Genomic DNA, 19967 nt, shown 5'->3' on the forward strand with positions numbered 1-19967 from the left:
AAAAATCTAGAAAATATAGGTAAAGCTAAAACAAAAACAGAAATAAATTAACTGTAATTTGCCAGATAAAAAACTTTAAAATTTTCCCAGTCTGTGTTTTTTGGAAAGAATGAATTCCCTCTTACTATGTTTATAGTCTGTTTTCCTTCCTTTTGACATATTGAATAACTTTCCAACCCATTAAATATTTTACAGCATTGCTTTAAATTGAATCATCTTTCATGGTTTGGGGCATTTGAACTCCGTCCAAAAAAAGAAAATGTGCACTATCCACTACTTTTAGTTGCCTTCTATATTCTGAATTTGGGCTGTTTAAGTTGATGCACAAATATTCTGAGTTACTGCATGAGAATACTGCCTACCAGCCAGTGGTTGGATATTTGCAGCACTGTTGGAACTATAATTTGAGAGTTTTCCTGCATTTTTGCCCTTATTTTATTGATGCACAGCATACGGTTTGATGGAGTTGGTGCTTATTTGGTGCTTTCTAGGCTGAGAGTCTTTGAATTGAGGTGAACATGCAGGGGGCTCAATTATGTAGAAAGAGCTAAGGAATGTTTATAAAATGCTAGAATTAAGTTTTCAGGAATAACTTTTTTTCCTAAAACAATGGAAGTAATTGAGATTTGTATAAATCGTTAGCTTTCTAGTGGCAGAATCCCCCCAAATCACATGTATGTCTTTGAACTTGGCCTGTCTTTTTAGGATTATATGTAAAAACAAGAGTCTTCTCTATAATTTTTTTATAATTTACGTTTCTAATTTTTCACTAATGTAAACAGTATGCAATAAATAACTTTTTTTAAAAAAATCCTTTCAGCTGTATCTCAAATTGACACTTAAAAGAACTATTGTATGTAACTTGCTCAAAAATTGAAAACTTTCCCTGGTAACTGGTTCATTTGAAGTTCCTCGTGGTCCTTGTTGTTGGCAGGCATTTATTAAAATGCTGTATGCAGGGCACTTTGCAGAACGTATAACACACAGCTGAGGGCAACATACAGTTCCTGTGATGATAAATGAAGAAGCCTTTTAGGTGGTTAAAAAAATGATAGCACTTCTCCAGTCTTCTAAAAATAGATTATTTTAATCTAGCTTATCTTTTTTAAAGAAACTATTTATAGGGTTTACTTCCAGGTATTTTTACATTGTCCTCCAGTAAGTTCCTGCTTTCAGTTGTTTTGGGTATTGCTAGATCATACAGTAATTTCTATGTTTTTTAACTTCTTGAGAAGCACTGCTCCATTTTACATTCCCACCATCAGTGACAAGGGTTCTAGTTTCTCTACATCTTCACCTACACTTGTTGCCTTTTTTTCTTTTTTTTAATATTAAGCCATCTTAATGTGGTATCTTACTGTGGTTTTAATTTGCATTTCCCTAATGATTAGTGATGTTGAAAGCCTTTTCTTGTTGGCTGTTTGCATCTTCTTTGGAAAAATTTCTTTTCGACTCTTTTACTTATTTTTGAATTGGGTTTTTGTGATGATGGTTGTTGAGTTGTAGGAGCTCACAATATTTTCTGGCTATCAATCCCTTACCAGATCTGTGATTTTAAAACAAAGGTTTTTTTTTTTTGAAGTGTGGTTTAGCTATTTTTTCTTGTATTGACTGTACTTTTGTTATCATATGTAATCGAAATCATTGCCAAATCAATGTTGTTAAAGTTTTTCCTTATATTTTCTTCTAAGAGTTTTATCTTTTTAGCCCTTATGTTTATATCTTTTATCCATTTTGAGTTAATTTTTATATATGACTTAAGAGTCCAGCTTCATCCTTTTGCAGGTGACTATCCAGTTTTCCCAGCAGTGTTTGTTGAAAAGACTTTCTCTGTTGAATGGTCTTGGCACCCTTGTAAAAAGTCATTTGACTATATATTCAAGAGTTTATTTCTGAGCTCTCTATTCTGTACATCTGTTGTTTTATGCCAGTACCACATAGTTTTATTTACTGTTGCTTTGTTGTGAAGTCAGGAAGTGAGAGTCTTTTTCAAGATTGTGTGGTTCCATATGAATTTTAGAAGTTTTTTTTCCTCTGCAGAATATGCTCTTGAGATGTTTATGGGGATTGCATTGAATTAATAGATTGAGTAGTATTGTCATCTTAATAATAAGACTTCCAGTCCTTAGGTGCCAAAGGTCTTCAAAGTAGATTATTACCATCAAATTTATTTTACTCGACAGAATATAATTAATTTTAGTTTATACTGTGACTTCTGGATGTTAGCTGTTTGATGAATTGTATGCTTTACAGATTAACCGTGGCCCCTCTTATGAAGCCTCCCGGTACATTCCCTCCCGTAGAGACTGAACACTTGACACTTGAAGACAAAATAGGACCTACTCAAACTCCAAGTTTTGTTTGGCTTTCACTGTCTTGGGCATCATTGTATTTTATGTTCAAATTAAACATCACCATTTCCAAATACTGTGGACTTTTGTCTTAAACATTCCTGTCCAGTGTTTGAAGAAATTGGAAATCTGGTAACAGCAAAGAGCCTCTGGTCTCCCCATCGGAGGCTGGGTGTGGGTTATCATTTGTCTTACACCCCCATCTACTCTCTGTCATTCAGAGGTACCGAGTTTTCAACCCTTGTTGAAAAATGGAGAAAGTTGGCTTGAAACTACCTCTTGCAATAACTATGTATTACTCATTTTCAGGTGAATTGCAAGCCACATTTCATAGCAGAATCTTCCCTGATTGGCTGGCAAACCAGCCAGTTCGCCACTGCCCTGCCCTATGTCCCTCTGAAGAGGACTTCCACTTAATGCTCTATGAATGTTTTTCTTTTCAGCAACTCTTTTTTCCCCTCTCTCTCTCTCACAGCAGCTCTTTAAGAAAAATGATTATTTGAGGCTTGATTAGATTCTTGGGACTACATTAATAAAATATCCTACTGGGCTAGTATTTTGAAAGATTAATCTTGTGAATTGATGCAAGTCATTGAGCCTGAGTGTTGTTAGTGTTGTTTTTAAACAGTGGAAATAGTAGTCAGGACAGATTAAAATTGGATTGAAATGTTTTAAGTATTGATTTTAAAGGATTAAATGCAAAGCACGGACTCAGAGCTGATAAACTCCCAGTCAGGCTGAGCCATTACATGTGGTTTTGTGTGTGTGTGTGTGTGTTGGTGAAGAGGCAAACTTGTCACTGGCTGGTGGGGGTTCAGGCAGATTGTAAGCCCAGTGCCAGTTCGTGCTGGACAAATGGATCCTCACTGAAACATCCCCACAGAGATCTGATATCAGGCGAGCAGCTTCTGTGTTTGTCTCCGAAAAGCTCTAGACTTGGAGACTCTAAGTCGATTCGTGGTAGCGGTGTTTGTTGCAGCAAATTAAGATAATGTCATAGCTGTACCAATTCTAGCGTACTTTTTCCTTGGTAATTTGTGAAGATAGATTTCTTTTGGATATCACATCACTGTTTGGAACATTTTAGAGTTTTATGGGACAAAATGTTTGGAAGAAATACAGGACCTCGATTACATCATTTTGTACCAGCGTAGGTAAAGTTCATTGTTGGCCAAGTAAAATATTATCATGTTAAATATTACTGAGAGTAAGGTGTGGCTTTGTGATGTTATGTGGGTTACTTTAGTCTTACGTATGTTTGGAAATATTTGAAACCAGTTTTTTTCCTAAAGCCAAAGAATTCACTTTAACCTAACAGGAACACTTGTTTTCATCCTAGTATCAGGCATTAGAAATGCATTTTGAAAATTCTTCCATTGAACTACTTAGTAGCTGTTCCCGAGGAAGGTGAAGGAAAATCCTTCTAGTAGCCAACTTGGATTGCCCACATTGGACTTGGGTACTAAGTTGCCAAGGGGTGGTGCTAGCAGTGAAAGAACCACCAGCCAATGCAGGAAACATAAAAGACACTGGTTCAATCCCTCGGTCAGGAAGATCCCCTGGAGGAGGGCATGGCAACCTACTCCAGTATTCTTGCCTAGAGAATCCCATGGACATAGGAGTGTGGCAGGCTACGGTTCTTGGGGTTGCAAAGAGTCGGACACTCATTGGGTCACTCACGCACTAAGCTGGCCTGCCAGTTTTTGAAGGTTTCAAGGTGAACTAGTTCTGATGACTGTAAGACTATTTAGAAGAAAAAAATAAGGGACTTTTTTAGACAGTGTGTGTTCTGTACATATTTTCGTATCTGTTGAAAATTACTTCAGTTCTTAAATACTTTATTTTCCCCCAGTGCTTGAATACTTCAGAGACCTTTTCTTTAGTTAAGGACACTATGTTTGTTGGAAGAAATAATTTTCTTCCTTCATTGCTTGAGTTGCTGTCATTTGGAGGCTGGTCTGACTGTTACCAAGGACATGTAGACTCTTTACTTTTAGTAGAGTTAATCTTTTTTTAAGTGGTTTGGTTGTTGATGCACCCAAGCTATATCAATTCTCATTGGGTAGATTTTTAAGAATTGTTGAATTTGTATGTGTGTAAATGCACATGTGTATATAGGCATATAGATACATATAGATATGGTTGTGGCTTTTAAAGATATATTAAAATAAAAAAGACTATTTCAGTTCAGTTGCTTAGTCGTGTCTGACTCTGCGATCCCATGAACTGTAGCACGCCAGGCCTCCCTGTCTATCACCAACTCGCAGAGTCTACCCAAACCCATGTCCATTGAGTTGGTGATGCCATCCAACCATCTCATCCTCTGTCGTCCCCTTCTCCTCCTGCCCTGAGTCTTTCCCAGCATCAGGGTCTTTTCAAATGAGTCAGCTCTTCGCATCAGGTGGCCAAAGTATTGGCGTTTCAGCTTCAAGATCAGTCCTTCCAATGAACACCCAGGACTGATCTCCTTTAGGATGGACTGGTTGGATCTCCTTGCAGTCCAAGGGACTCTCAAGAGTCTTCTCCAACACCACAGTTCAAAAGCATCAATTCTTCAGCACTCAGCTTTCTTTATAGTCCACCTCTCACATCCATACATGACTACTGGACAAACCATACCCTTGACTAGATGGATCTTCGTTGACAAAGTAATGTCTTTGCTTTTTAATATGCTGTCTAGGCTGGTCATAGTATTCCTTCCAAGGAGTCAGGTGTCTTTTAATTTCTTGGCTGCAATCACCATCTGCAGTGATTTTGGAGCCCCCAAAAATAAAGTCAGCCACAGTTTCCACTGTTTCCCCATCTATTTGCCATGAAGTGATGGGACCAGATGCCATGATCTCAGTTTTCTGAATGTTGAGCTTTAAGCCAACTTTTTCACTCTCCTCTTTTACTTTCATCAAGAGGCTCTTTAGTTCTTCTTCACTTTCTGCCATAAGGGTGGTGTCATCTGCATATCTGAGGTTATTGATATTTCTCCCGACAGTCTTTTTTTTTTTTTTTTTTTAACGCTTCACGAATTTGCATGTCATCCTTGTGCAGGGGCCATGCTAATCTTCTCTGTATCGTTCCAATTTTAGTATATGTGCTGCTGAAGCGAGCACTCCCGACAGTCTTAATTCCAGCTTATGCTTCCTCCAGCCCAAACATTTCTCATAATGTACTCTGCATATAAGTTAAATAAGTGGGTATACAGCCTTGATGTACTCCTTTCCGGATTTGGAACCAGTCTGTTGTTCCGTGTCCAATTCTAACTGTTGCTTCCTGACTATCTGGTACTTTTTAATTGTTTGGGAATGCATAAAATGATTTATCAAGGTGGTTGTCATTTTTTTCATTCAAAATGTAGTTGCAGTTTGCTGATAGTTGTCATGCTCTCATCTGCCTTTTATTGAATTACTTTTGTGGAGTGTCTGAATTTAAGTTAAAAAGGCATGTTATTATACAGAGTAATTGATTAAGCTTGATTGGGCAGTGTCTGTAAATCATCAGCGGATGGAGCTTTTAGCACAAGGAAAGGATGGTTTAATTGCTCCAGGAAAAAATGATTAGATGGATGTTTAAGAAAGTTAATGCTCAGGGGAAGGTTATAAACACTGGTCTGGAGACATCACGGAGGTTTCTAGAAAAGTTACTTGAGATTGGGAGTAAAAAATTGCTGAACACATCTTGGGGAAGATGCCTGCATCCCTCCTGGACGTGACTGAGGCATTCACGTGCAGTGAACCAGCAGTGAGAACCGTCCAGGCATGTGGACTAGAAGAGGTAGTACAGTTGTCAGAGCAACAGAGGATGCTCACGCCTGCCGCAGGGACATTTTCAAGGGGAAGAGATGCCATCTTCTCTGTTCTTCACTAGGTTTAAATATTTTAAGAAGCCTCGGCCACTCCATCCCATAAAAGATAAAGAACTCCAGAAGAACTCTTACGATCAAGATACTTAAGTTTATAACAACACTCGTGTCTGTCCTTGTTTCTCTTTATTTTCATATTTGGTCAGGAATAGACTCCCAATTTATAATATTATACCTGCATAAGATAGGGGTCCTGTCATGTACCTTCTACTGTGGCTTCACTTTTAACTGCCATTTAGGAACCAGTTGGACAGTAAAGTGGGGATCTCCTATGTGACGGAGTCTGCGACTCTTTCCTTTTCTATTAAGATTATTCTATTTACATGATGTCTTCCTTACCAGCCAAGCCTCCTTGTGGGTGAGAACTTGTGACTCTTTCATTTTGTTTCCTCTGGAGCCTGCTCTTCTAAGGTTGTTGGAAATGTGTGTTGACTCAAAACAGAAATAATTGAATCAACTCCTAGGTGATATCAGCACCGTGCATTTGATTCTGTAGTTGTCAGAAGCCTAGGAGAGTGGGTTTTTTGTTTGTTTCTGTTTTGTCTAGTCTAGTTTTGTTAATGTCTCAATCAGGCTTTTTTTACTGTTTGTAGGTCTAAAGAGCTGGGAGATGGAGGCAAATCATCCTCCCCTCCCCCACCCTCCCGCAGTTGGATAAAATAAGAGCATTGGTTCCTGGCCCTGCTTCACCCACTTACATAACTTACACCAAATCCCCCTTTTAGGAAGAAATGTCTCAAGGTCCTTTTTCCTGTCTTAATTCCTGTTTGTTATTTTACTGGTAACCACTTGTCTAGCCTGGCCTCTTCAGGGAAGCTTTGTGGCTCTCACCTACTTAGCCGTCCAAGCACCCCATTCTTGTAATGGCCAGAAACTCTTCCTTCATGATGGAAGAAAGGAAAATGCAATTAAGTGGAGTCTACAGATGAATGAAAAAAAGTTATTCCCCGCACAGTGTTAGGTAAACACTTAACACAGCCCTGTCACTAGATAGAAAGGCAAGCCTCGTATGAAATGTAACTTTTTCCAGTTGACATTTTTTTTAAAAGCAAAAATAGGTGAAATGAGCTTTGACAATACATTTTGTTTAATTCAGTTATATCTGTGTGTGTGTTTGCTCACTTACTCAGTTGTGTCCGACTCTTTGCAACCCCATGGACTGTAGCCCAACAGGCTCCTCTGTCCATGGGATTCTCCAGGCAAGAATACTGGAGTGGGTTGCCATTATGAGTAATTAATACTCATGAATGAATACCACCCCCACTCTGCATCCCAGGAGAAGACCACAGTTTACTCTGGGACCCCAGGCCCAGCAGAGCACGAGGCACTGAGAGGGGAAAGTCGGGCCCCCCAGACCCACGACAGCCAGGCTCGGAGCCCAAGTTGGGGAGCTGTAGAATTCCTCTCTGGACAAGTTCTTTCCATGTGCTGAAGACATCCAGCCAGCTTTTCAGTGTCCCCTTCTTTAATACAGAATTAGATGACTTAGGGTCACAGCTATTTCAGGGACACCGTGAGCCAGAGCCAAAATGATGGGGAGAAAGCAACTTGAAGCAAACCTGTGCCTCCTGCATTGACAGGCGGGTTCTTTCTTGCCTAGCCACTGGGGAAGCCCCCCAGCCATTGGAACAGGGAAGCGAAGGAAGAGGTGGCCTTGCTGAGACTGAGGGGGGTAGATGTCTAAGGAAGGCGCTGTGACCATAGCATCTTCTTATGTCATAATCGTGTAAACAGGAGATTGATTTAACCAACAGAGCACAGGGAAGAGGGTGGATGAACAGAGGGTTTGGTCGTATGAATTCAGTCCTTTCTAATAGAAAGTGGATGGAGAATGTCTGGACCAAAAAGGTGCAGAGGTACACTTGTCATTTAGAATCAAGGCAGCAAATAGTGGGGGAAAGGGCTGCGAGGGGCGCCCCCGAGGAGGACCCGCCTCGGGGTGGAGGACTCCACTAGGAGCCGGGTGATGGTGGCTTTTTGGGCTAGGCAGCTGGACTCAGATGACAATAAAATTTTAAAAATGAAGCCTTGTTACACTGCCTGGGTTTCTTTTTTTCTTTTAGCTTGTTCATTCATTATATATGTACCGATGTGAAGACCAGCACAGTGTTCATCATGTAGAAATCACCACTGAGCAGTATCTGCTAATTCTTATCAGTTTAACTAAATGTCTTGGGGAAAAAAAACAAGAGCAGAGGTTTTAGAATCAGACAGTCACCTCCTTGGGTGTCAGTGATTACCTACTAGGTTCTGGGTGCTGTTTGCAGATGCAGTTAGAGCACCCGGAGAGCCCCCCTTCTTGCCCCCAGGAACCTGCATTCTATTGGAGGGTGGTTTTGAATTGCTCGATGGGAAAATAAAACAACCAACAGGTTGGGGCCTGTCCTTGGGAGGGGCCCCCAGAAGGAGGCACATTTGAACTGGGTCCTGAAAGGTGAGATGTGAGTTCTAGGTGACTTGACGCAGGGGAGACCCTGGCCTGTACCCAGAAGGGTGGCACCCAGTGCCTGGTGGGGTGATGGAGGGAGGAGGGAGCAGATAGCCGGGGTCATCAAGAGATGGAATCTCCGGGAACATGAGTGTGTGTGCTGTGCTCTGCCTGGAGATGGTTCAGATGCTATGGGTGGAGTGGATTGCAGAGGGCAGCGTGGATACAGTGTCCCCAGGGCCCACCTGACCACTGGAACACGAGTGCTTTCGTGCTTTTCCTGGTGGGAAGCGTTCACACAGATGTTGATACCCTTTTTATTTATTCTTTTTACTCATGTGTAGCTTTTCCTGCTTTCCTTCCTGCATTTATTTAGTGGTTAGGTGGCTGGCACCCAGGACGGCTAATTAATGGCAGAGACAGCAAGCAGTAAACACACTGCCTAGCCGCTCATACTTGCTTTATTACTTTATTTTTTTAAATTGCTGATAATTACAATAGTGCTCATGGGCATGGGTCCCAGACAGGAAGAATTACTGTCTGCAGGCAGACCTGGTGTGAGCTGATAATGCTACATAAATCATGGAGGAGATGGCTTTCTGACTTGCTTTGAACTTGGAGAGGGCGGATCTCTCTCATATTTGTGTTATTTTCTCAGCTGTTTTAATGGACTTCAGAAGTTATAGTGATTGGTTATATGAAGATTAGTGTGTGGTTGTTGCTTGACCTCGTAAACAGTGACATGTTTCACAGAATCGCACATGGAAATTGGCATTTTTTGTATTTTCAAATGTGCATTTCCTCTCCCTGCCTTGTGCAAGTCATCCTGGCAAATTGTCTTATCTTCTGTTTATAAAGAATTTCCGCCCTTTCCATTCAGCATCACAGAACCTTAGAAATAAACAGCTAATGCTTTGTTTTTCATGGGATAGTAAAGCTAAGAAAAAAATTTTTGGTAAGGTTGTCAGTTCTTAATACTAGGGAAGGAATATATTTTTAAAAACAGACTACTCATTTTCTACTGCTGTCATCCTATGAAAAATGTTTTAAGACAGACGGTAGAAAGAAGAGTGCCTTAGAACTCAGGACAGTCACTTCTCAAGGAGGGCAGTTAGCAGCTGGCACTGCCTGCGTCCGTGTGTGGACCTGCTCACCAGCCTTCTCTTCCTTGCATGAGGACCCTGTTACAGACTGCAGCGGCCCCCAGCAAGTGTTTGGGGACCCCCTGCTTTCCAACACCAGGAAAAACTGACCTGGATATTTACGTGGGGATGTTTGCAGCTGCATGGGTTTGCTTTATCTTTCCCCAGATACTTAAAGGAAAAAAGATCCAGCGAAATCAGGTCCAGTTTCTGACATTGACTGTTCACGTTTGTGGTTAGAACATCTTGAAGTCAGAGCACTGCAACCAGAGCTGACGTGTTGGATAGTTACCCACTTTAACCTTGGTAAAATACTAAGTATTTTTATTTTAGTGAAATAAGTCTATCTGAAGAATAGAATTTATTAAAAGAGGTGGGACTTATTGTGTTTCAAGTATATAAAATACTCAAAATATGCCTCCAAATTACCTAATTTTTAATGATTGACCTAATGCATTTAATATTAGCATCAGATCAGTTAGAAGTATGCTTATAATTTCTGAGAATGTTGCCAGGTTTGTGCTCGCCTATGCCACAGAAAATGCTCCATCGTTTGTATTGTTTCTGTCATCTGTGAGTCCATAAGAATGATTTGGGAGTGAACATATTTAATGAATAATATTTAATCTTTGTACTTCCTGGTGTTAGTAACTTGAAATCATTTAAGTCTTCTAAGGTTTAGGAAACATGCCTATTCCCCACCCCTGCCAAGACTGCCTGGGCTGTTTGTTCCTCAGGCCCTTGGTTGCTGCCTGGGTAATACTGACCAGTGATTGCCAAGTGGAAGGCAGGTTCACACCTTGGAGATCCTCTGATGTTACTACTCACTCCGCCATCCCATCTTTCTGACCTCTGCAGGTCACAGCCTTCAAAACACAACAGGTTTTGCTTGGGAATCAGGCAGATTTTTATGTAGTGAGGAAGCTGTCTTTTGCAAGCTGTGTGTCTCATGTGTCAAGAGTTACAGGAGCATGGACTTCTGTTTGCTGTAATGGGAGCAGAGCTGATACCATGGGTGTCATTTATTGAAACACCTAACATTTGGCTAACGCTGTATTTATGTCACCTGAAAGGGATAACTGGGGTCAGGAGAGAAGTAACCTCCACAAGACTACTTAGCCAGTTACATCAAGAGAACAAGATTTAGGAAAGATTTAGGAAAATAACATAGTGTCCTTTTGATGGGAAACACAGATTCATCTTGACCTCACTTTCAGCAGGAAGCAAAACCAGAACTGGGAAGCCAGCAACCCCGGTGCTTCCCTTTTTATGTGGTAGCCTGGCACTGCATCGTCTTGTGAACCTTTGATGACTGAATTCCCTCAAAATAAAACATGGAGTGTGAATGTAGCCCACTCTGGTGCATCCAGCTTTCAAAGGTAGAGAAGGTAGGTGCCATCTTCACCCCATTTCATGGATTTGTGGGGATGTGACTGGTCATGTGGTACACCCATGACTTAAGCCCCTGTTCTTATGGCCTGAGAGAATGATGCCTTCAAGAGCCAGCCGATGATAACAATGCTGACGTTTGAGTCAGGAGTTTTGCTTAGTGCTTATGTGCGTTCTCTTAATTTAATCCCACAACAGGCCTGAGAGGAGTAGTGTGTCAGTAGCCCTATTTTACAGATAAAGAAGTTCAAAGCCTGATGATATTAGCCACCAACACTTGAAGAACACTTGAAGCACTATTTCAAGCACTTTGTGTGAAACTCACTATGGTATCTAGTTACTGTTGTCCTCGTTTTACAGACAGGAGCCTGGGGTCCAGGAGGTGACTTAGGTAACCTCCCAAACGTGGCATAGCTCGTCAGTGGTGGGGCCAGAACTCAGTCGCACTTTGTCCGCCCCGTGCAGCCGGTGCTCTTAGCCATCACGTCATGCACTTGCTCCGGGGTCAGGAGGTGATGGTTGGCAACGCGATTGTCCCTAGGACCTCTGTACCCGAGGAAGTCAGTTTCGTAGAATTCCTATTTTATTATGGGCAATTGGAAAGAAATACAGGAACCTGTAGAGAATTTGTTCATTTGAGAATTCTAGATCCATAAACACTGTTCTGCACTGTTCTGCTTTTTTTTTTTACATATATATATGAAAGTGTTTTCTGTATTTCAGTAACTTTATAAAAGACTCTTAGCTCTCATCTCTAAAATGCTTAAAGACAGACTGCTCTTAAACCTTAATGCTTGTATCCTTCCCAGTGTAGCCCAGGTGGACAGACCACCACATTCCTGTCAAAAGCCTTGGAGACACTCTAAACTGCTTTCAGTCTTGGAATTGATACCTCATTTATACTTGAATATTTAGAGCTCTAATAAAAGCAGGATCATTTGTATAAATTACTGCCTGCGAAAATGATACCTGACAGCTGGCATATGTCAGTGGAAGAAAAATGGCCTTTTACATTTAGCGTTCTTCCGCCTAACCTAATTCACCAGTTTCTAATTAGAATTAAGTCCAAATGTTAAGAAAAAAGAAAGGGAGACCGAGGATTTTTAGCTGGTGTAATGTAAACTCCCTTTTAAGCGCAGGCTTCTCTGTTTGCTTCCAAAGCTGGAAAATGCTTAACAAGAATCCTGCTATTTTATTAAATAGTAGGTTAAAATGTTTGAAGTCTGGAGCTTTTCTATTTTTATTTATTTATTTTTGGCCCCACTGGCTTTCTGTCGCGGCACACAGGCTCTTGGTGGCTGCGCTTGGACTTTCTCTAGTTGCAGCATGCGGGCTCCAGAGTGCTGGCTCGATAGTTGTGGTACACAGTGGGCTTAGTTGTCCCATTTCTTGAAGGATCCCAGTTCCCAGACCAGGGATCGAACCTGTGTCCCCTGCATTGCAAGGCAGATTCTTAACCACTGGACCCCCAGGGAAGTCCCTGGAGCTTTTTTCAATGGAAAGCTTCACTCTTACTGAGGAAGACGCGTTTGGGGCATCAGACTACAGTCACCCTTTGGACAATAACAGAAGTGGGGTCTCTTACACGTTAGACTTTGGGCAGGATTATAGTAGTCCCCCCCACTGGAGAGAAATCAGATATAATCTATATACACATGGGGTTTTACTGCATTATGTGTTCAGAATAAACAGTTTTTCAGGTATTGGGCCTGCTTGATTATACTTGCTAGTTGTCCTGCCAAAATGTTTCATTTTCCTTTGACAGATTGAAACCATGCAGTCACAGTCAGACTCAGGCAAGGGAGGAAGAGGATTTAAAAAACCAAAGCTGTTTTATTTTGAACTAATTTTAGAGTATTTTAAAAGTTGCAGAAATACTAGAGAGAGTTCCCGCATACGTTAACACTGTGCTTCTCTTCATGTTGACACCTGACATAACCCTCGTGCAGTTATCGGAGCTGGGAGGTGGACTCTGGTGCGGTGCTGTTAACTGACTCACAGGCCTTGTTCACATCCGGCTCCAGGTTTACTCCAGTGTCCTTTTCCTGTTCGAGGATGCTGTCTGGGCTCCCACTTTGCATCTGTTCTTTTTGTCCGTAGCCTCCAGTTTGGGACAGCCATCAGTCATCTCTGCTCATCTGTCTTCTTAACGTGAATTATTGCTGGAGACACAGCAGTGTCTCCACTTGTGAAGTCATTTGTCTTCCCTTTTGTAGTTAATATATTGGGGCAATAACCTTGAAACTATGGATTTTGTTAAACTTTGCTCGATTAAGTAAATCTTAGCCACAGGTTTGTGGACACAGACTTAAGTCATTTTAATTTAGAAATCGTGACATGCCGTTCAGAACTTGAGCAGACAGAAATGAATACAGGATCTTCACATCCATGCGTAGATTGTCATTTACTGACTTCGTTTTTTAAAAAGGAGTGTCTTTGAGTAAGAGTCAGTCTCGATGTCACTCCTGTGCAATGGTAAGTAGGCGCTGCTCGTTCAGTGATATGATGGGAGCTGAAGCCGTGTGGCCCTGGATCAGACCACGGGAGCACTTCCTGTGCCAGGGAACAGACTCCCTCAGGAACGGGATAAAGCCTTCCTCTCTGAAGGATGCTCCCTCCATGGCAGGCACTCTCAACGGAGCCTGGCGCCAAATCAGATCCTGGGGCAGTAGCTTTAGTGAGGAAGCAATGGATTACCTGTTTGCTTTGTGAAGGGAGATGGGGCTGAGGTGGGCCCAGGAGATGCTTCTGGGGTGATGCCTAAAGACCCTTAATTAGCATTAGGATGAGATTTTTGTTTGTTCCTATTTATTTTTTGCTTTAAGCCATTTCAGGTTTTCAACCAAGTGACTAGAAGCACTTTTAACCAAGTTGAATTTCCATCCTCAGGTAGCTAAACTCTTTTCCTGAGCCAAATTAATAGAATGGGATTTCTTATTAAGAATGAATTATTAAGTAAAGTGGAAGTGCTGGGCTCGGAAAGCAGTTGATGCAATTTGTACTCAAAGTCTTGAAAGTGCTGCAGCGTGCACAGATCAAGGGTTGGCCACAGCGCCCTGGCACGGGGCATTCATTTTCTCTGGTGGAGGATTCCAGGTTCACAGGATGTCAGAAGTGCTGACTTGGCAGCAAAATCCCATTTGTAACATGTTAGATTTAAGAAGCAGATTGATTTATATGTTGATGTAATGGATCAAAGCACAGTGTTTGCTTCAGAAAATGGAGAGCACATTAAATAAGAGCATTTTCAAAGGAAAGCACAAGGATTACAGGAAAAACAAAAAAACAAAAAAAAAGTCCTGTTGCACTCTAGGTAAGGTTAGGGTATGTTTGATTAGTTGATTCCTGGACGTTGTCCGCAGAGGCTTTTTATATTCCAAATGATACCTTCTTGAGAGTCTCTGATGACCACAAGGATTAATCTTTCTGAACTCAGAAGTGAATCACGGCAGCATATGAGCTGTCTGGACCGATTCCAGTTGCCCTCCTTTCCCTTGGTGGTGACTGATGTGAGGAGCTGTGGCTGCAAGCTGCTGCTTCCTGCTGCTTTACCCTTGGGTGTTTGAGATCCTCTTTGGGGAAGATGCTGTTGACTCTCTCTACACAAAGATCAAGGGCACTTGCTACCAATGTACTGACCTCTGTGGTTGACCCGTAAACTGAGCATTCATACAGTCAGAACCTTTGTGGTCTTTCAGCCAAGACCACACATGGACCGTCATCTGCTGTGTGACGGGCATTTGCCTGCATGATCTTGACCACGCCCCCTCTGTGGCCTGGGCGACCTCACGTAACTGACGCTGCTTCCTACCTATATTCATTTTTGGAATGTAAGAGGCAAATGGCTTCCCTCCCTTGGCCCTGTACTCCTGAAAGATGAGATCCCACCCCGGCATTCCACTTGTTTAATATTAGAATATACCATTTTTTGAGTTGTGAAAAAATGTTTATATGCATGCAGTTATTACCAGACTAAAACTTAAAAAAATTTTATTGTTCAAAAAAATTCTTGTCCTTTTTCCCAGTTGTTAACTCTTTTATGGATAACCACAAATCTGATTTCAGATTTAGCCATGTTGTTGTATATATCCATAAGTCTAGTCCAGAATTTAGAAACTGTTGCTCAGCGTCTTTCACATTTAACCACGGTAGTTCATTTGTAGCAGGTTTAAGAAACACTGGGCTTCCCAGGTGGCACAGTAGTAAAGAATCCACTTACAATGCAGGAGATGTAAGAGATGCAAGTTTGATCACTGGGTTGGAAAGATCCCCTGGAGGAGGGCAGGGCAAACCACTCCAGTATTCTTGCCTGGAGAATTCCATGGACAGAGGAGCCTGGCGGGCTACTATCCATGAGGTCACAAAGAGTTAGGCATGACTAAACGTCTAAGCTACTAGGGAATACTATTTCCTGACCTGTTGATTGTTTATTTCTGACTAAGCTTTTGAAGAGTTGGAAGGAAGGAATTTGCTGAGAATACTGGTTTCAGTGCAGGGTGCAGCCTGGGGTTTGCTCCCCTCTGTCCCTGTATGTGCTGTATGCTCGTTTCCCTACACATCATAACTCACGTTACTAGCCCTCATCCTTAGTATGGCTCCCAGAAGAAGAATGACCAGTACAAGAGGCATTTTTTGTGCATATCTCCAGCTCAGTGTGAGAATCAAGCATATTTGTCTTATGCATCTTTATACCTTTTAATGATCTATTTGAATTAAATGCCACTAGGGCAGTGGTCCCCAACCTTTTTGACACCAGAAACTGGGGTGAGGGGGTGCTTTTGAGATGATCCAAGCACATTTATTATGCACTTTATTTCTGTCATGACATCCGTTCCACCTCAGATAAGCAGGCATTAGATTCCTAAGGTTGGGGACCCCTGCATTAGGGTACTACTTGTGCGTTCTTTCCACAGGTACCTTAAATATTTTTTTCTTTCTTTGGAGTAGACAAGACTTAACTCCAGTATGTAGCTTCACAATCGATTATTCTGAAGGTGTAGTATCTGTCTTCTACTTGAGTAAATGATTATTCCTCACAGTAGGGCAACGATCTATTTTACTTAATAAAGTTGCTGACTGTTCTCCTCATTGGATCTCATTGAGGTGTTTCTCAGCCCTGATTGATCTTGGCAACATTTTAGATACAGATTAGCTTTCCCCCAAAGATCAAGCAAGTGTTCGTGCTTCCTTGTCTCATGCTAGTGGAAAGCAGGCTGATTTTAATAAACTGCAAAGCAAAACTTTTCCAGGTGGTCCTGGAAAAAATGGTGTTTCATAATCTAACGTAGGCTTCTGATTGGAAGGACCATTCATGTCTGTAATCCATCCATCAGCACAGATCAAGGAGACTTGCCTGGAAAACACGACTTTCTGTATATTTTAAAAGCCAAATCTGCTTTCTTCTGTTATTAGGAAAACCATTTAATATTAATGCTCTTTGCTCTTTTTGAAAAGATCATAATAGACCATATAATTGAACCTGACTCTCAAGTTTTCACGTTTTTAAAAAGATGTTTAAGTTTTGTTTTGAAAGAACCATAAAGGTTAGGAGAGAGAACAAAACTTTATTGTGGAAGTTGCTGTCAATATTGGTATATCTGCAGACGCAGAGATGCCTGTGTTTTTTTCTAGTGCATGAGACTGCAGGAGCCTTCGTCATCATACCTAAATGTTTTTTCTCACCTGTAATTTGTGAACTGTTAATGGCTACAAATAGCTGGGTTTTTTTCCCTAGCACGAGATGAAATTGTTCTTGAAGTCCCTCTTAGTGTTCCTTTTTCATGTATTGCAGCCCCTAACCATCTTCACCGAGCCTTTCCTGTCTCCCAGGGGTGTCTTACCTGAGCTACTGTTATTTCTCCAGCTCCCAAGCCATTCTCCTGCATACAGAGAGCATCAGAGCTGCATTTGGAAATATTAAGCCTGTGCTTAAAATGCTCAGCACCCCATCCTTACTCGGTCTAAGGACTGTCCAATCTGGACCCTGTGTGCTGCCCACCTCCCTTAGGCCCTCAACAGACTCTCAGTCGACACTCCTCACACGGATGCCCAGAGCTGTTCCGGTGTCACTCTTCGGGATGCTTCCCCAGTCAACCTCCTACCCAGGTTACGTCACATCCCTATTTTGTACCGTAGGCTCCTCCAGCTCTGCGTTCTCTTCCTCCTCAGGATGTCTGGGGTGGGATCACACTTTCTGTTTGAGAGTCGACTGTGAACTAGGCCATAAGCCCTTGTGGACAGGGAACATAATCTTTGGCTCGTCATTGTGTGTTAAGCATTTAGCATGCTGCTGTGCAAAGATAGTAGCGGCTCAATAAAGTTTTGTTGTGTGAGTGAATTGAGTAGAATCCCTGGAACTTCTGCCATTCTGTACTCTGTGGCTTGGTGTGTTCCGGGCTGGGAAGTGGATTTGCTTGTGTTGGAGGGGACTGCAGGCAGATGATTTGTTCCCAGGTCAGAAGTATCCAGATGTGGAGAGGGGTTTACAGTTCTCACCCACCTTTCTATTGACCATAGACGTCCAAAGGTCTTTTTTTGTACTGGCTTTGTTCCTGGGAAAAGGATTTCTTTATGAAGAAGAAATAGTAACTAATGAAGAGTTTTAAAAGGTCAGTTGTACTGTCACAGCCGCCTCCGCGCCCGCCTCCTGGGAGTGACCCTGGAATTGTTTTCCCTCTGTAGGCCCTCGCAGCCAGCGCTGGAACAGGATTCGCTGTCGCCGAGCCTCAGATCGCAATGTTCTGTGGGAAGTTAAACATGCATGTAAACATCCAGACTGGGAGGTGGGAGCCTGACCCAGCAGGCACCCAGAGCTGCTTCGGCACAAAAGAAGAAGTTCTCCAGTACTGTCAGGAGGTGAGTGTGCTTTCTGAAGCATAAAGATGCTTTTCTTTCTGGGTCACGTGTGAGCCTAGTAAGCTTAGAAACAGGTGCTCTGTCATTCTCCTCTTTTGACCTAAGACCAAGCTGGTAATGGCCAGGCAGCAGGCTTTTGTTCTGAATGTGTGCCTGGCCCAGGCGTGCTGCAAGCTCTTGGGGCTTTCTGGAAGGAATACTGCAGGAGCTTGACCAGGGCCATAGAGATGCAGCCTTGGCTTCCCACGTGTCACAGGAAGATGTGAAGCAGGCCCAGTGTCACGTGTGCACTTGTGTTTTGCACTTGTAGGTTGTAGCCAGGAGCCACCAGTATCGTAAGGGATTATCTCAGGTCTGATTGAACAGACCGTTCAGGTCAACACTTGATGTAGAAAAGGCTATGAGATATTTTAACTTCTTACCAAAACTAGCCTTTGGGGTCAGGACTGGAATATTATTCTCTAGTTTCATTAACAGACACTTCCATAGACTTGCCTTTCAGATGTTTTAGTTCATGAACTCGGCTATTTACACATCTCCTATAAGTGGACTCGATACCTAATAGACTCGTTTCGGGGTGAATGCTTGTTGCTTCTATAGGTCCTTTTAAACAGAAGATGTGTTAGAAGTGCTCCAAAGTCTGCCTGTTGAAACAAAGCTGATGGTCACAGAATGTCTGTACTTGAGGAGGAGTTCATCTGGAACCAGGCAGCAGAGGGGTCTTCGCCTTCACAGAGGACGATGGCGAAGCTAAGCACACAGACCCTCACCCTCAGTCACTGGCGAGTGTCCGTTTCTTATGGACAAAGTCTGTTTACCGTGCGTGTTCCCTGTTCCTTGCAGATGTATCCAGAGCTGCAGATCACAAATGTGATGGAGGCAAACCAGCCAGTCAGCGTGGACAACTGGTGCCGGAGGGACAAGAAGCAGTGCAAGAGCCACATCGTGATCCCCTTCAAGTGTCTCGGTGAGCATCCTGGGGCCTCTGGGTACCGCTCAGGGAGTCAGGGGCCCCGGTATCACATTTTCTTTTCTTTTTAAAAAAACTTTAAAAATATTTTTAATTTTTATTTTTTGGCCATTTTCCATAGCTTGTGGGACCTTATCTCCCCGACCAGGGATTGAACCTGTGTCCCCCTGCCTTGGAAGGTGAAGTTTTAACCAGTGGGCCACCAGGGAAGTCCCTTACATTTCATTTTCTCTCAGCTCACAGTGAGATAGCTTCATCTGCTTGGACGCCAAGGGCTGTAGGAATTTATCGCGGGACCTTTGAACACTCGCAGCTTTCTGGTGTGGATAGGTGACTCGTTTGGTTGCTCACTCTGCCTCTCCCATTGTGGGCGTCCTCTGACTTCTCAGGATGAGCCTTCTCTATAGCCCTGAGTGAGCGTGCTGCCCTCAGAGAGGCCCAGCTTCGTTCACGTCGAGAGTCTGAAATGACTGTTAACAGTCCTAGTGTGCGTAGGACTGCGGCAGCCTGAGGGGTGGTCTGGTCCTCTTACTTCGTGCACACATTTTGCTGAAGCCCTGTGTCGCCAGCCAGATCAGACTCCGTGCTTAGTGTTCAGGAGCCGAAGGAGTGAGTCGAGGCCGCTGTGGACAGTCAGGGCGGCCTTGGCCAGGCCCTGTGCCACCTGCCCTTCTGAAGGCTCAGCTGACAAGGGTGTTCCTGACTCCATGCATCTGTATGAACAGTCAGAGTGACCTTGGGGACCACTGTGACATTTCATCACCCAGAAGGAGGGTTGTTCCAAGAGTTTACATAGTGAGTGTGTTCATCCTGACCACTCATCGTCAACACACCTGAATTATGTTCACACATCTGTAACCTTGGTGACTTGGGCAGATTTGGTCATAGAAGCTTAATGGGGCAAAATAATCCAGTTTTGATGATCCGTAATAGGACGAACACAGAGTATTAAGCGTGGACAGCCTGAAATGTTCTGTGC

General features: G+C 42.7%; 1 protein-coding gene and 1 non-coding gene across 5 annotated transcripts in view; one reads left to right on the forward strand and one right to left on the reverse strand.

Moving 5' to 3' along the window:
* The window catches only part of APLP2 (amyloid beta precursor like protein 2), a 61023-nt gene that overhangs the window by 14178 nt on the left and 26878 nt on the right, over positions 1-19967 (forward strand). For all 4 annotated transcript variants that reach the window (XM_065937410.1, XM_065937411.1, XM_065937412.1 and 1 more), the window contains exons 2-3: positions 17845-18018; positions 18862-18985. In XM_065937410.1, the coding sequence (XP_065793482.1) occupies positions 17845-18018; positions 18862-18985 (298 nt within the window). The remainder of the gene's footprint in view (positions 1-17844; positions 18019-18861; positions 18986-19967) is intronic.
* On the reverse strand, positions 5349-5455 carry LOC136170055 (U6 spliceosomal RNA). The gene has a single exon (XR_010663513.1). It is a non-coding gene; the product is annotated as a U6 spliceosomal RNA (small nuclear RNA).

Source organism: Muntiacus reevesi, chromosome 5 (assembly GCF_963930625.1).
Source record: "Muntiacus reevesi chromosome 5, mMunRee1.1, whole genome shotgun sequence".
Taxonomy (NCBI): domain Eukaryota; kingdom Metazoa; phylum Chordata; class Mammalia; order Artiodactyla; family Cervidae; genus Muntiacus; species Muntiacus reevesi.